We start from the raw sequence: 17,500 nt of genomic DNA, 5'->3' as shown, positions 1-17,500 counted from the left end.
TTTTGAAAAAGTAAAAATGCAGAATGTTTCCTGTGATGGGTAGGTTTAGGGATAGGGGCAGTGTAAGGGGATAGACAATACGGTTTGTACAGTATAAAACACATTACGCCTATGGAATGTCCCCACAATTCACAAAAACAAACATGTGTGTGTGTGTGTGTGTGTGTGTGTGTGTGTGTGTGTGTGTGTGTGTGTGTGTGTGTGTGTGTGTGATGGGTGTGATGGGTAGGTTTAGGGGCTGTGTGTGTATGATGGGTAGGTTTAGAGCCTGTGTGTGTGTGATGGGCAGGTTTAGGGGCTGTGTGTGTGTGTGTGTGTGATGGGTAGGTTTAGGGGCTGTGTGTGTGTGTGTGTGATTGGTAGGTTTAGGGGCTGTGTGTGTGTGTGTGTGTGTGTGTGTGTGTGTGTGTGTGTGTGTGTGTGTGTGTGTGTGTGTGTGTGTGTGTGTGATGGGTAGGTTTAGGGGCTGTGTGTGTGTGTGTGTGTGTGATGGGTAGGCAAAAGGGGGTCAAACACAGGGGGTATATACACTCACCTAAAGGATTATTAGAAACACCACACTAATGCTGTGTTTGAGGCCCTTTTGCCTTCAGAACTGCCTTAATTCTTTGTGTCATAAACAGGTGAGGAACTTTTCAACTTGTGCGAATCACGCGTTTAGCTCAATTCGTGCCGCAGATTGGCTATTCACATCTTTGCATTGACTTAACATGTAAATCACTCACACTTATCGCTTCATTCACGTCTGGTGTGAACGCACCATAAGAGGCTGGATCAAGACTGGAGCTGACAGACTCTCTAGTTCCCTCGGCGTAAACCAAGCAGAGAGCAACCACTGATTGCCTTAGTAGGAGAAAATACTATGGTAGTCAATGGTTGCTGTTACATTTCTCAAAATATCTGAACAAAAAAACCTACACAGGTTAGGACAACCTGAGGGAGAGGAAATGATGAAATAATTGTAATTTTTGTGTGAACTATCTTTATAGTATTAGTTATCTCTGACTGGCGAAGTCGGACATCATTAGGTGATGGTCACAGGTGATGGTCACAGGTGATGGTCATCTGAAGTCCTCCAGGAGTCGAGGCACCTCTTCACAGGTGATGGTCACAGGTGATGGTCACAGGTGATGGTCATCTGAAGTTAGTGTCCCCAACTGAGTAAGCCAAAGCGACGGTGGCAAGGAACTAAAATGAAGTCTTCATGATAGGCTGGATCCAGACTGGAGCTGACAGACTCTCTGGTTCCCTCGGGATGGCCGTCCAGATAAAATAAAACAGAACAGGAAAATAATTAGCATAGCTGCTGTTCAAAGCATTAAGCAAAGGCAATCATGTGCGCTGATATAACTGGAGTGCAAGGTGATGAGATGCATTATGTGAATGCTTGGCTAAAGAGATGCGGCTTTAATCCAGAGTCAACTGGGGGAGTGAACTGGGGGAGTGAACTGGGGGAGTCAACCCTGGGCGAGTCAACCCTGGGCGAGTCAACCCTGGGCGAGTGAACTGGGGGAGTGAACTGGGGGAGTGAACTGGGCGAGTCAACCCTGGGCGAGTGAACTGGGGGAGTGAACTGGGGGAGTCAACCCTGGGCGAGTGAACTGGGGGAGTGAACTGGGGGAGTCAACCCTGGGCGAGTGAACTGGGGGAGTGAACTGGGGGAGTCAACCCTGGGCGAGTCAACCCTGGGCGAGTGAACTGGGGGAGTGAACTGGGCGAGTGAAGTGGGCGAGTGAACTGGGCGAGTCAACCCTGGGCGAGTGAACTGGGCGAGTCAACCCTGGGCGAGTGAACTGGGGGAGTCAACCCTGGGCGAGTGAACTGGGGGAGTCAACCCTGGGCGAGTGAACTGGGGGAGTCAACCCTGGGGGAGTCAACCCTGGGGGAGTGAACTGGGGGAGTCAACCCTGGGCGATTGAACTGGGGGAGTCAACCCTGGGCGATTGAACTGGGGGAGTCAACCCTGGGCGATTGAACTGGGGGAGTCAACCCTGGGCGAGTCAACTGGGCGAGTCAACCCTGGGCGAGTGAACTGGGGGAGTCAACCCTGGGGGAGTGAACTGGGGGAGTCAACCCTGGGCGAGTGAACTGGGGGAGTCAACCCTGGGGGAGTGGGGGAATGAGTCTGACGCCATTGGCTATGGCCGGATGGCAGTGCATTTTGGGAACGGGACAATGTCTTCTTTTCCTCTCTCCCCTCTCACGTCTCTGTTGCTCCTCATGCTTCCATCTCCTTCTCTCACCTCACCTGTCCAAACCCCCGAATGCTGCGGACGCCATGACTGGGAGTGTAGAGCGCCGTCCCATAAGCACCTCCGGCCTGTGAGCGGGTGAGGGTGTGAGAGTTGGGGGTTCCCCACCCACAAACACCACCCAGCACCCTCCCCCCACACAAACACCACCCAGCACCCTCCCCCCACACAAACACCACCCAGCACCCTCCCCCCACACAAACACCACCCAACACACTCTCCACACACAAACACCACCCAACACCCTCCCCACACACAAACACCACCCAACAATGCCCCATTACAAACCCCCCCCCCTCACGAACTTGACTAACACCTGCAACACCCCCCCCCTCCCCCGGAAACACGAATTACACCACAACGGATCCCAAACCACCCCCATGAACGTGACTAACCCGAACACCCCCCCTCCCCCCCCCAAAAAAACGGCGAATTACGCCACAACGGATCCCAACCCCCCCACGAACGTGACTAACCCCGAACTCTCCCACCCAAAAAAATAAACAATCTAAACAAATTACACCGCAACGTATCCCCCCCCACGAACGTGACTAACCCCTAAACCCCCTACCCCCCCACCCAAAAAAACTACTAATTACACCGCAACGGATCACCACCCACCCACGCCCACGAATGTGACTAACCCCCACACCTCCCACAGGTCAAGGGCACTCACGAGAAGTAGCTCCACACCGCTCCAGTCACGGCATCTGCAACACCTGTGAGTCGGAACAGACGAGGCGAGAGAAAGGAGACGGAAGCACGAGGAGTGACAGAGAAGAGGGAGAAGAGAGAGGAAAAGAAAAAAGGAAATGTACTGCCATCCGGGCCCCATTGGCGCTTTTTTTACATTGCCCCTTTAATTAATACCATTCCCCCTTAACTGATGCCACTCCCCCTTAATTGATGCCACTCCCCCTTAACTGACACCACTCCCCCTTAACTGACACCACTCCCCCTTAACTGATACCACTCCCCCTTAACTTATGCCACTCCCCCTTAACTGATACCACTCCCCCTTAATTGATGCCACTCCCCCTTAACTGACACCACTCCCCCTTAACTGACACCACTCCCCCTTAACTGACACCACTCCCCCTTAACAAATGCCACTCCCCCTTAACTGATACCACTCCCCCTTAATTGATGCCACTCCCCCTTAACTGACACCACTCCCCCTTAACTGACACCACTCCCCCTTAACTGACACCACTCCCCCTTAACAAATGCCACTCCCCCTTAACTGACGTCACTCCCCCTTAACTGATGCCACTCCCCCTTAACTGACGCCACTCCCCCTTAACTGATGCCACTCCCCCTTAACTGACGCCACTCCCCCTTTGACAAATGATTATTGCCTGTTGTTGAATCTGTTTGTAATTGTGTGTGGATCAGTGGAGTAAAGGAAGAGCAATTAAAAAATTCTCCTTAACTGATCATCGGCTGAACCAGGGATCATTTAAAACGTCCTGCAAGGTTGTCTCCAGTTCAGACCTTCGCTGTATTGCCAGTCGCCAGAGAAGAAAGGAGCATTCTGTGAACGAGATTAGAGGAAAGCAGATTAGTCATGAGGTACGGTAATGTGTTACTATGACTAACATTCATTATCTTTATTGTTATTCATCTCACCAAAGGACACGCGCCTTTTCCAAAACGGGCGCTTGATGTTGTCGACCAGCGCGTACATCACGTTGAAATATGATTCTGCGTACTTTAATTTTTCCCACCGATCAAACCAGGCTTCGAGTAAAGCTTGCTGAAATTCTGTCATATTCTTCAATGGCTGCCTTGGTGCCCGAGTATTAGGGTCAATTATATTGATCTGGAGTGTGTTGGGGTCGATGGTTATTTCATGCACATAGATTGGCGGGTAAACCCCAAGATCCCAGGAGGTTTTGAGAGTCTCAAAGAGTCGCCTCATGATGATTCTCGCATCTTTTTCCTTCATGGAAGAGCCTTTCATTTCAATATATTCTTCCAAGGTGATAAAGCACACAGAAGCGCTCGGCGATGGCTGAGCATCATCACGCGCTGCCTCGGTCTCGAGTGGATCCGTGGCTGCTGCAGACTCACGCTTCACAAGAGCACACACTCTGTTAGAGACGGTTTGGAAGCTTCGTTTCACCACCTTCCTCACTTTCCTCCATTTAGTGGTTTTTTCTGCAAGTTTAGAAACATGTTTTATTAGCACAGATTACAGCTTGATGATTAATGTAACACTTCAGTCATGAGTTATTATAAATCATGAACTAATCATGTACAAACATGACTAGAACATATTTACCGCTGATAAACCATCAAGGTGCGTTCACACCTGACGCGAATGAAGCGTTACGCGCAAGTGATTTACGTCAATGCAAAGACGCGAATAGACATTCAGCCGCCTGGCAGAAGCCCCTCTCATGATGCAAATTCACGTCTGTTGTGAAGTGAATGTCAAGCGCAAATGAAGCAAGGAAACTCAAAATGTTCCCGCTCGAATAGGGCGCTTTATTACCTTCATTCGTGTCTTGTGTGAACGGCCCATTAGGATGTCACAGCTTTCAAACGCTCTCAACGCAATAGCTGCGTGTGCACCTGACTTTTTAGCTCCGCCCACACGATACGCCTCCAGCCGCTTGGTTTTATTCGGAAACACTCGCTACAGCGTATTTTTCTTTTAAAAATATGATAAAACTAAAGACTTTTCTAACTAATACGAGTTATAAATATATTGGTTTTATATTTACCCACAGAGGTGCGTCATACGCCGCTTAGCGCTAAAAGGGATGTAGTACACAAGCAGGAAAGTTTGTTCCATCATCCCACCTGGATAGGCTGAACCCATTTCCGTTAAACTTCACCATCAACAGGGAAGGAATAAAACGACAGATATGGCTGCGTTTGGGAATAACAAGAGCAGCCCGGTAAGCTACAATAACTCTTGCTCGTTGCGTGCGCCATTTGTTTGCCTGTTGCCCTGACTGGTGAGGAAGAAGATTACCACGACGATTACGAATTTCCGGTACCAAATATGGAAGTTGCGAGAAGGCTCTATTTATTGCTGCATTCAAGTCATAAAGTTAAGGATCGTGAAGATAGTTTTTACGAGTTAAACGCACAAGAACATCACCACAAAGTCGTAAATACCAGTGGGAAGATCTGTACGAGTTAGGGGCGTGTCCGTGAGAAACATGGCGGAAACAATGGATGAATACATTGCTAAATGAATAGATGAATACATTGATGGATAAATGGATAGATGGATACAGACGTTGGTCTGTAGTTGTATATAACGGGTATTTAGCAGTGACACTGTCAGGCTTTGTCATTAACAACAAAGTAAGCTAGCATTGTAATATGTAACGACGATACCGTTTACAGTGGCTTCATAAAAACGTAAACGATTAAAACTCACCTGATGCGCATTCTTTGTTCTTCAGTTTCTATAAGCACAGTTAACAAACCTAAAGTACCTTGCCCCATATAACAGTAGAGCTGATATTTTCAAACATTATTATGATAAATACTTTGCTTGTTACATATGCGTGCAACATTTCAGCCCTTAATAAATGATAAATGTGAGTTATATTGTGTGCGATGCTGTAGTGTAATGAATAATGCGTTCTGAGTGTCGTTATGTGTCTTGAGTTCGCTCACGTGATTTAAGTTTCGCGCTTCGGAACGTCAGATTCTGCGATAGAGACAGCATTAAAATGGCCGCAGGGGCGTAGCACCAAACTCTGGGCCCCGTATACTCTCAATGTCAGTCGGCCCCTACACATGCCATCGTACGGTGCGGGTTAGCAAAATGAAAACTCAATTTTGAATGATTTTATTTGAATTATTTGAATATAAATAAAAAATCTATTTTTGTGCTCAAATACCTTTAAACCTTAGTCTACATCGGGTTTGTCATTTTGATCCATGATACTAATGCAAGTTTTAAATTAAAAACATTTATTTTTGAACAGGCGAACGCGAGACAACTGTACCCTCAGAAACCAATCAAATAAGCTAAGCCTGCCATAATTTAAAAAAATGTCAACTATAAAAATAAAATAAAGTCAAATGAGATGTAATCTACATCCCAGAATGCCCACTGACGAGTCTTTTTGTTTGTGAAATCAGTGATGAGATCTGCTGTGATATTGCTCAAATCAATATTACCTGTGTGAGCTTGAGAACACAGTTATATTAGTAGGCACATCTACATGTGCAGAAATATAGGCAGATCATTTATTAAGGAGTTTGAGAATATATCACACATTATAAGCAATAGTAGGGCTAGTAGCTTTACACTGTGCTGCCACGCGTTCCACCACTCCAATAGCACTAGGCAATAGCACACACATTGAATCAAAAGGCTTACTTATTTAAGGTAAACAGCTTACAATTAGGAAGCAAGGGGGGAGCTCGCCCTTTGAGCAATGATCTCACCTTGTGTTTCCTCATTTCTGCTCTCAGCCTCATCTCCAGGACAGCAGCCAGGACTGGCCAGTGCTGCTACTGCTGCTGCGTCACTGGCTGTTTCTGAAACTGGTTAATGTTGGCAACCTGACGTTAGCTGGCCTGGCCCATAATTTACTTACAGCAACAAGCATTCTCTCAGTTGGTGTTAGCAATATATTTTTAAATCAATAATGAAATCAATTGGAGGGGCCAATTAATTCGAATTAGGCTAAAAAAAACAACAACTTTTTATGGGATTTCAAAGGGCCCTCTCCCTAGACGGGCATCAAACACAACCCTGCCTCTTTTCGTTTATATTTAAAACATTAAACACATTAATATGTGCTTTCAGACAAGTGTGCATATTATCACTGTAATAAAACACAACTCTCTCTTTTTTAAAATGTCAGTTTATGTATTATAGCCATTATAAAAGTACGAGTAAAAGGTATAAGAAGAAATAAAGCAAACAATTCAGTCAAACATAAAGTCAGCGCTAGTGGGCAACAAGAGTAACGTAAAGTTAAATAGCTTAAACATAAAGTAATGAAACTTCAGTTTGCCCTCAGCCTAAAGATTTGCCAGGGAACAAATTATAGATCCATGAGACCAAAGATTTGACGAATTATATGTCATGTTTAACCACTACAGAGACAGCAGAGTCAGCGGCAGACGTCAGAAGGTCACGCCGAGGAAAGGCTGCTCTCCCCGGGGTAAACGAGCGATGAGCGCCGCTGATCGACTGGATCGCAGAACTCCGAAAACGCCAAATCAAATATTCGCTCTCTTTAGAAATAAACTCAGGTTTGAGATTTAAAGTACATGCTCGACTGAAAAAGTCTTAAAAGTACATTTCGTCCCACATTAAGTAGTGTTTTTGAATTAAGTTACGCTGCGGGTTTCTCGGTTTCTCTTGTTGCGGCTGTTGTTATGGCAACAAAATACTCCCTCGGCTGCTATTTTGAACCAAACTCTATTTTTACTAAAAGAGCGCTCTTGCCAACTTTTTCTCGACGCACCCAGGTGTCCCCTGTGTTATTTCTGTACCCGTTACTCGGTGTTGATGTGTGTTAATCCATCCCTCACCTGTTGGGCTGTCCTGCGAGCTGTTTTCCGCCGGATCTGATGCGCTGGTGCTGGGATTGCTCTCCTCAGGTAAATACTCAAACGCATCCACGAACTCTTCGTCGCTGCTCTCCATCTCCTCAGGTCTCGCTACTGTAGACGACATTTTACAACTGCTTACCGGGAGACTTCAGGTGTGTGTGACACTTCGTGCAGATTTTTCTCTCTGATATTCGCCGAACTCAACTTGCTCAGCGCGATCGGGTTATAAGCACTGTCCGTCTGTGACGTCACGATCAGAACTGCCGCGCCTGTGACGTCACACATCATGGCCAGTCGAGCGCGAAGCTGAGGCCAATGGCGCGAATTTATCCATCTTTTGTATATTTCTGTCTTAAATGTATGTGATCCAAAATACAGCAAAAACAATATTGGGAAATATTTTTACAATTTACAATTACTTTTTTCTCTCTCTGTGAATATATAGGCCTAGTAAAGTATAATTTATTCCTGTGATCAAAGCGGAATTGATCATCATTTTAGTCTTCAGTGTCACATATCCTTCACAAATCACTTTGATATGAGGATTTGAGCTCAATGAACATTTAATATTATCATTAATGGTGAAAACAGTAGAGTAGCCTACATTTTTATTTAGGATTATATAATGAATAGAAAGTAAAAAACACTTCCCATTTTTGGGAAACATATTCAACCAGGACGCATTAAATGTCTGAAGTGACAGTATACACATTTATAATTCTGCAAAAGCTTTATATTTTTATTGATCTTTAATATAAAGCTTTTGCATTATAAATGTAGGCCTAGGCTATCTTTAACCCTCTGCCTGATGAACGCAGGCACGTTTATTCCTTAAAGCTCCACTGTGTGATATTAGATCAGTTTGAATGTTTTTGTCTTGTACTACCGTTACCCAATCAGGGAGAGCCATAAGAATATCTATAAATCTTTAGCACGGCACATTCTTCTTTCTTCTTTTTTCCAGAGATTTGGAAAAACGACCTGAAAGTCTCCTTTAACGGTAAGTTGTCCCCATACCTAACCCAACCATCTATTTGAATCTGAAAGGAACTAACCCTTAACTTTGTTTTGTTACATTTTTTTTTATTTAGTTGGAGGACTCTACAGAGCATGCTCTATATATGTGTGTGTGTGTGTGTGTGTGTGTGTGTGTGTGTGTGTGTGTGTGTGTGTGTGTGTGTGTGTGTGTGTGTGTGTGTGTGTGTGTGTGTGTGTGTGTGTGTGTGTGTGTGTGTGCGTGCGTGCGTGCGTGCGTGCGTGCGTGCGTGCGTGCGTGCGTGCGTGCGTGCGTGCGTGCGTGCGTGCGTGCGTGCGTGTGTGTTCAGGCCAAAAGTTTAGACACATTACTATGTGTAATGTTTTTGAAAGAAGTTTCTTCTGCTCATCAAGCCTGCATTTATTTGATCAAAAATACAGAAAGAAAATGTAATATTGTGATATATTATTACAATTTAAAATAATTGGTTTTCAATTTATTATGCTTTAAATTATCATTTTGTTTCTGTGATCAAAGCTGAATTTTCAGGATCATTCCTCCAGTCTTCAGTGTCACAATTCACCAGTGTGAGTGCCCGTGATCACCACCAGAGGGCACTCCACCACGGACTGTCACTCCATCACAAACTACATTACCCATAATCCTTTCCTCGGACTCATTAGCACTCAATGTTCACACCTGTGTGTCATCACCTCTGCCTATATAAGCCTGGTTATCTCTGTCATTCATTGCGAAGTCTTGTTTAGTGTCACTGCATTTCTGAGCGTTTCCCTGTTTTCATGTGTCTTGGTCTTTGATTTCTTGCCTTCTCCGTGGATTACCCTTTTGCCTGTTCCTTCTGTTTTGTTTGCCTTTTCGGACTGATTTCCTGTTATGACCTTTTGCCTGTTCTATTGACTACGACTTTGGATTACCCTTCAATAAATACCAAGGGGGTAATCTAGCGCTCGGAAAGCGTTCCACCCCTAGGGGCTGCCATTGCTAACCAAGCCCTCACCTGCTGTTAGCATCCCATTGACTCCCATTCATTTTTGAGTCACTTTGACAGTGAATAACTTTACATCTGAGGTGTTTAAAGACTCCATTTGTCCATTGTTTATTTCTAAAGAAACACAACAATGTATAAAAGGCTCCATTACCTTGTATCTTACACTATCGCCCCGCAGAAGCTGTTTTTGTAAAATTAGGCTAACGATTGCGTCATAACCAACGCGACTCTGTCGCACAGTTGAGAAATTACCGTATAGACCTGAGGAGACGCTCGCAGCAATCTTTACTGTCTATGAGGCAGTCGGGGGGACGTGGAGACATAAAGTCTGATAAAGTCAAGGGAGAAGAATGGGGAGAAGCCCATAGTGAGCCAAAAGCAACGGGAGAAAATATTTAAACAACGTGATTCAGCTTTCGCGTTCCACATCTACTAGAAGACTCACAGCTGTCAGACAGGAGGCTCACGTCACATCTACGTCCTCAAGCTCAGTCTGAGCCTGCGCAGTTCGCTCAGCCATCAGGAAGTGAGTGCTCCTAGGTTGACTTCATTCTTTCGCCGTAGACGTCAATGGGGTCGCTGTGTCCATTTCTTTTACTGTCTATGATAAATACTGCCTCTGGAGGAAGAACCCAAAGGACTCTGAAACTGAGAAGACACTTGCAAAGTGTTCTGGAGCCCTGGAGGAGAAAGGGCAGGACTTCTGGAAGCTGGATCTGATTTTGGCCCCATGCTTCTTGGACTTTGACTGTATCTCAAACTTCCCCATGCATTAGGCAGATCAAATGCACCAATCACAACCACCACTAAGACACCTTTCAGAAACTCCATCATAGCAAACTTTGACACAAATGCCACAACACACACCAGTGCTTGGCTTGGCCATTTTGTACAGCATTGAGTGAAGGTGGCTCCTCCCCTTTTAGTTTAATTGATTACCTTTGATTCTCCTCTGGACCTGTACAGTTTATCTATCTCTGGCACCCACAGCTCTGCGTTTACACTGGCACAAAAAAATCTGATTTTTTTACTCACATCTAACCCAGATCAAAATTGGTTGCATGCATATAAACGCAAAAATATTTTTTTTTTGCATCCATTCTGAGCCACTCCCAGATGTGTTTTTAAATCAGATACATATCCAATATCTGGACATCTGACCAACGTCTAAATATGAATATCTTATTCCCATTGGCAGTCCAAGCCACCACAAGGCCAGAGTAACACATTTGGCCACAAAGATAGCTTTTTATGTCGTATTATGAAGCAGATGTGCCTGTATAAGCTCACATTAAAATTACTGCTATTATCCGGTCTATCCGTTGTCAGATTGAGCTGCAAACATCCATGACAGATTTGAACTTATCCAAACAGGAAAATAATCATGGCCACCCGACATGAATTTTCCGGCAAGGAGCCAAAAACCGAAACATGAAGTCCGACACTTTCTGCTTCCTATAGGGATGCTTGTGCTGTTTGAATAGTTTATCAAAGATGGAGTGAAATAAATGCAATATTTGTCAAATACACAGATGTTTCAAAGACATCATAGTTATTAGGGGTGGGACAAAAAAAAATCAATATGCCGACGAGACGTTATCGATACTCTAGCCCCAAGTATCAATATATTTTTTGTATAGGCTACATAGGCCTACCCACAGCTGCGTTCAGTCGCTTCCGTGTTTATCTAAGCGCAGGGCTCCAGACTGGATATATACTTATATACTGGATATATACTCCAGACTGCCGAATATACACTTCCTTGGAATTATAAGGTTCTATCTGCGTTCTGAGTAGTTTTGAGATATTGAGCTTCAAAGTTTTTGCATTACATATAGGAAAATGTATACGGGGAACAAGTTTCTTTCAAACATGATAATAAGAGGGACCCTAAATGTATTCTAAATATACAATATCAAAATCCTCTCAAAATTGTAAATGGGGATTTTTGGAATGGGTCAAATGCAGATAGAACCTTCTAATTCTAAAAACACATTTTTCGCTAAGAATTATAAGGTTCTATCTGCCAAAACATGATTTAATTAACATTAAATATAACATTAATGTTGTAACAATGTCTCAAAATGTTAGAAAGTACAGTTTTATCCTTTCTATGACATTTATTTCATATTTTTAGCACTTCCATGTATTTAGGACATTTCAAATTAAGCAAGGTAGGTCAAAATATTTTGTCCAGCGCATAGTCCAGATATTATTGCAGAAATTGTCAATCTTTCTTTTGTTTAGACAACTGTAATACATCTGAGCAGGATTTTATTCCACCTATAGTGGGCCAGGTAAAATGGCTTTCTCTCTAGACATCATTACAGCTGAAATAACATGCTAACATTTATTGTTGTAATTAAACCCTATCATTTAAACTGTTGACTATTTGACCTTTAAGTCTTAATATAGTAAAAACAGACATTTTAAGACTTTAAAAAATGAAAATAAAATTGTCGATCTTGAGGTTTCTCAAAAAATTTGCGTTGCATGCCATAATCTTCACAGATATTGGCTGCGTCCGAAACCTGGAAAATGCTGCCTTCGGAGGACACATTTCAAGGCAGGAAGGCATTAAGCCACGTCCGAATCTAATGTTAGCTTCACTTCCTGTCTCCTGAAAGACTTTCATCTGATCGAGTTTTGAAGGCAGCATACATGTATCCGTCGCTGCCTTTGATATCCCACAATCCTGTGCTTTGTATTCTGTGACAGTTGTGCTGGGAAAAAAGATGGCGTCTGAAAGTTGCGTTTTCTGGTCAGTTTGTGTGTAAATGTACGATTTTACCAATATTTTCCACTTCTGATGTCCTTTCTAGTGAGAAATTACTAATGTAGTAATTAAATATTTGTTTAGTTCTCACTCTGGGTATAAAGTTGATCCTGATTGGTCCTCTTCTGTGCATTCGAAGTGCTGATTGGCTCACGCAGATAGAACCTTATAGAGCCAAGTCAGAGTTTGACTTTGTAGATAGAACCTTTTTCTTTTTCCGATAACAAGTCCCAAAATGTACACAACTTAAAAAAAAAAAAACATTACATAATGTAAATAAGTTGTCACAGAATACAGTCCCTGACAAAAGTCTTGTCGCTTATCTATTTTCTAGAAATACCTGATATTAACCTGACTTTTAATTAATTAATTGGTGTTAGAAATAGCTCATATGAAAAGCTAAAACCCTCCCAAATGATGCACTGAAATGAATAATTTTCATAGAAAAAATATTTATCATTTAATCAAGACAGAAAGGTCAAATTTTGGCAAGACAAAAGTTTTGTCGCCTATACAGAAATGGAACAAATTTACTGCAAATACAAAAATATGTCAGCAAATTAAGTTGTGGTGCTGTGAGATCCAAATTTAATATCTTGTATGACTTCCATGAGCTTGAAGGACTGCATCCATGCGGTTTGGCAAGGATTCATACAATTTATTGATGAAGTCATCAGGAATAGCTAAGAAAGCAGTCTTGCATGCCTCCCAGAGTTCATCAATATTCTTTGGTTTCGTCTTCCATGCGTCCTCTTTCATCCTACCCCACATATGCTCAATGATGTTCATGTCTGGTGACTGGGCTGGCCAATCCTGGAGCATCTTGATCTTCTTCGCCTTGAGGAACTTTGATGTGGAGATGGAAGTATGCGATGGAGCACCGTCCTGCTGCAGAATATGGCTCTTTTATGGTTGGGAATATAAGAGGTAGCTAAGATTTCTTGGTATTTTAGACTATTGATGTTTTCTTCGAGTCAGGGCAGCTGAAGTTAAGATCAAGGGACAGACCTACCTATGGCCAGTCGTGCGCCTTGTGCGGCTGCCAGCCTGGGAGGATGAAGATGACACCAACTAAGTAGACTTTCCTTTGGGATTCAAATTTATCGCTAAATTTGGGAGCGCTATGTCAGGAAGTCTTTTATTCCTGACATTTTATTTCGAAACTGTAATGATGTCATATCTTTTCTGAGCGCATCACATCATCATTGCCGACTCCGCATTCTGTGGGATGGTGGCTCGCGTGTGCGTAACCTAATCGAAAACCACACACACACACACACACACCCCACCTATATACCTATTTGTACACCAATGATTGTACCCAAACTACAAAGTTTGCTGAAATAACTTCTCCGTGCCCTTCTCTCTGGTTCAGCGTGGTTCAGCGAGGTCTGCAGCGGGAGAGAGAGCCGTGGGACGAGCGGTAATTGAGTGGGTTGGACGCAGATTGATAACACCTGTATCTTGTTTCAGTAAAGGGCGCAGAGAGAGTATAAAACACCTGAAGTGTGCACGCTGTTTTTGGAGTTGAATAATAAAAGTCGTCAGCAGGCTAGCCGATCCCCGTGTCCTCTTCCTTCCTTTCTTACCGAATCACTACATCCCTTCAGAGTGTCCCACTCTATCATAGTCACTTAATTAGATTTTACCGTTTCATTTGAGAAAGCTATCATGTCACGAATACAGACACTTGAAGGTCTTCACGGCAACTTGTCAAAATTAAAGTGCGGTTTAACGTGAAGAAATTAGAAATATATTAGGCTACTGTTGTACAGTAGACTTAGCCATGTCTCTATGTAATAATAATATACTAATAATAATAATTATGCCTAGATTGTTGCTTTTACTTGTTTTTTTATAAACAATGTCTACTTTTAAACAGCATACAGCCTTAAATTTAAATGTTTATGTTGTGGAAATTGCAGTAAATTACAAGAGACAAGTTCTCACGTTGACCACACATGTACGTGTAAAAATCTAAATCAAAATGATGCTGACAAGTCCCACGTCAACACCATGATCAACACGCATTCAGAACATTTAAAGGGACCGCGATCCCTGAACAGTTATGAAGAAAGTGCTGCCTTTATAATCAACAGTGTATAAAAATGTTTAACCACAAAGGTGAATTATTTTTGTCACAATTACTACATTGTATTATTTAATTATAATTATCATAAAGAAAAAACTCATTGAATGCAATTATAAATAACTTAAATAGTTTTTAAAAAGTATGGTATTGGTACCGACTACTGGAATTTTGTGACATCCCTAATTACTCCTAATATTAAATTACTACCACTAGTAATATAAATTGGAGATGTTGCTGATATGATCATTCATAGTAGTAGTAATAGTAGAGATTTTTCCTTATTTTACTATAAATCATTTAGTCACAAATCTGTTCTCTATAGAAATAAGCATTTTTCAAGCATATGGCTGTTTGGTAGCTGTATAATACTTATTGTACATTGTTGCTATTTTAAAAAAAAAGATGAACGTTAATAAATGAAAAACTAATCATCTTTGTGATATAGTTATTGTTGGTAAAATATGATAGTATCACATCATGAGTTCTCCTATGATTCCCACCCCTGATAGTTATGTAATACTTGATGTACTGCTTAATGCTGCATATTTGTAATACTGCTGTGAGGGTGTTTCAAACACAACATCTATGGGATTGATGGTAAAAAAAAAAACAGCTCTTTTCACTGCAGTTATCAAGCTCACTATTTTCCCTCTCTCTTTGAAAGTTGTGAAACTGTTACTGCATTTCCAGTTCGCCATTTGAGCAAATGGGGACAATATTTAATGTACTCCAGTCACCACTAGAAAAGTTAACTCAACTACGATGACTTCCACTCTGAGAAATCCAGAAATGTGAAAAGGGTCTATGAAGCTCAACATAAAAAACTACACTATCACTGAAGTGAAGGCTAAGGAGTATTCAGTTGATAAAGGACAATATAATGTTGCAACAAAATGATAATAGTTTAGAGTAAGAGATTTGTGACCAGTAGTGGAACTAAAGGGACCAAATGAGTGCTTGTCATGCCGTAAAGCCAGCCAATCATGAAACCGTGTCAAGCAGCCGCTCTGGAGAAGCTGCGCAGAAAGCACCAGTCAGCTGCTCGAGCCACTTACAGCACTTTGGAATTGGCATGATCTCACGTCAGACAACTTCTACCCAGAATGCACTGGTAAAGTAAGCCACTGACCAGTCTGTGCGTTGCTGCATGAAGTTGAACAAGCCTTTTGAGAGCACAGAAATATGATAGGGAGAACAAAGAAATATAACAAGTCAGATACAAGCAAGAATTGATGTCAGCTTTATTGAGGAACTTTCTTTTGCCCTTGAACCACCACAGGACCAAGTGTAGCCTTGCCTTCCCACTGAACACCTAGAGAGAGGAGAGCCAGGTTAGAGCACTTGCAACGTCAAACGCAACCTTAAGAGCTAAAGTTACTAACCTCCATAGGGAGAAGCAGCAATTCCACCATCAGGACCACATGTTGAGTCACAGCAACCACAAACTTGGTCATTTCCATCAGCAGCAAACCACCTGAACCAAGACAAAGACACCACCTTCAACATGAGCAAAGTCAGCTTTAAAATAAGATAAAGTGCAACGTACCCATTGGCGAATGAACAGGATTTGTGCTGAGCGTCACTGGGTGCAGAAGCAATAGTTGCCTTCACAACACATGTTATGTAGATCTGCAAGGGATGACACGTCAGAAAACCAAAGATGGGAAGAGAAGTCGAATTAACTCATGATATGCGTAGTACATACAGAAGGACTGGAGCTCTCCTGGAACACGAACGCCTCCAGCTGGATCTGGACCTTGTCAACCTGGGACCGAGGCATGAAGCGGGAGCTGGAAGCTGTAGCCTTGGCATCCACAAAGCACCTGAAGACAAAGAGCAACTCAACTATAGAGAAAGTGAGCAACTAGACCCTAGCCATGACTGGTTAAAAAGCAACCAAAACGGCCCTATAGCATCAAGGGCCATGACCTTACCCATGATTCTCAATGAAGGAATATCTCGGAAGGGAGTTCACATCAGGCCCTTGAGTGGCCACACAGCTGTCCACAAACACACGCAGAGGCACATGATTGTACTGCTTCACAGATGCCTCAATGTTAATAATGCCACCCAGGAAATAGACGGATGAAGGTCTCTGACTGGACCAATCATCTGCAGAGAAAGAGGGAACATTTTAGACAAATAAAATGCAAATCCTTATTCTTGTTTATCAAAAACCTGTACCAACCCATCATAAGCTTCAGGGAGAACACCAAGGCTTCTTCACCAACCTCCGTTGAGGCATAAGGGACCCATGTTGGCCTCAAGGCATCACTGCTTACATTCTGAAGCCTGTGGTTCATTAAAGGACCCATTAAATGGGCTCCCCGTTGCACGAGGGGAAGTGAAAGTCACAGACCACTTACCTTTGATAGTGGCATTGAACACCAACAACTGCACCCTCGACCCGGGTAATCGGAGTACCTGCAAGAGCCTCAGGGGTGTAGGTAAGAGAGAAGGTGTAGACAAGCTCATCCTCATTCATCTGGAAGAGATTGAAGTAGTTAAAACAACTGTTCCTCACTAAGATGATTGGGTGAACCACCCCTTTAAGAAGGGTTTATACCAGCTGCCCTGGCATTGCAAATACAACAGCCATGTGAACTGACACTCCTTGAGGACTTTGGATATCCTCAACTAGAATAAACAGATTCAGGAGTACTTACCATCTGCACGCTGTTGCAGTCCTGTAACTCATACTCAAAGATGAGCACCTTAGACTGAGAGTCCTGACCAACAACAGGACAGCCGCCTAAAGACAGGCCAGTTGGCTGGATCAAATGACCATTGCTAAACAAGTCCTGCTGGACCTCTACAAGAACCCGGTTCTCTCCGCATTGAACCGCTACGCTGCTGG

General features: G+C 43.1%; 2 protein-coding genes across 3 annotated transcripts in view; both read right to left on the bottom strand.

Moving 5' to 3' along the window:
* Positions 1-3,655: 3,655 nt before the first annotated feature.
* On the bottom strand, positions 3,656-8,017 carry LOC137047131 (uncharacterized). Of its 2 annotated transcripts, XM_067424707.1 has the most exons (4): positions 7,770-8,017; positions 6,672-6,770; positions 3,882-4,412; positions 3,656-3,786 (listed from the first exon to the last, which is right to left on the bottom strand). In XM_067424707.1, exons 1-4 carry the CDS (start codon positions 7,912-7,914, stop codon positions 3,689-3,691), a joined length of 873 nt encoding a protein of 290 aa, XP_067280808.1. In that variant the 5' UTR covers positions 7,915-8,017; the 3' UTR covers positions 3,656-3,688. The 2 variants fall into 2 exon arrangements, with proteins under 2 accessions (XP_067280808.1, XP_067280809.1); XM_067424708.1 differs by lacking the exon at positions 6,672-6,770.
* Positions 8,018-15,884: 7,867 nt separating this feature from the next.
* The window catches only part of LOC137047016 (zona pellucida sperm-binding protein 3-like), a 1,971-nt gene continuing 355 nt past the window's right edge, over positions 15,885-17,500 (bottom strand). The window contains exons 1-8 of the mRNA XM_067424547.1: positions 17,310-17,500; positions 17,010-17,128; positions 16,832-16,935; positions 16,578-16,755; positions 16,349-16,466; positions 16,190-16,272; positions 16,026-16,117; positions 15,885-15,955 (exon numbers count right to left, since the gene is read on the bottom strand). The exon at positions 17,310-17,500 is cut by the window's right edge and continues 355 nt beyond it. Of these exons, the coding sequence (XP_067280648.1) occupies positions 15,885-15,955; positions 16,026-16,117; positions 16,190-16,272; positions 16,349-16,466; positions 16,578-16,755; positions 16,832-16,935; positions 17,010-17,128; positions 17,310-17,500 (956 nt within the window). The remainder of the gene's footprint in view (positions 15,956-16,025; positions 16,118-16,189; positions 16,273-16,348; positions 16,467-16,577; positions 16,756-16,831; positions 16,936-17,009; positions 17,129-17,309) is intronic.

The sequence above is a fragment of the Pseudorasbora parva genome, chromosome 18 (genome assembly GCF_024679245.1).
Source record: "Pseudorasbora parva isolate DD20220531a chromosome 18, ASM2467924v1, whole genome shotgun sequence".
NCBI lineage: Eukaryota > Metazoa > Chordata > Actinopteri > Cypriniformes > Gobionidae > Pseudorasbora > Pseudorasbora parva.
This window is presented reverse-complemented; position numbering and strand designations above follow the sequence as displayed.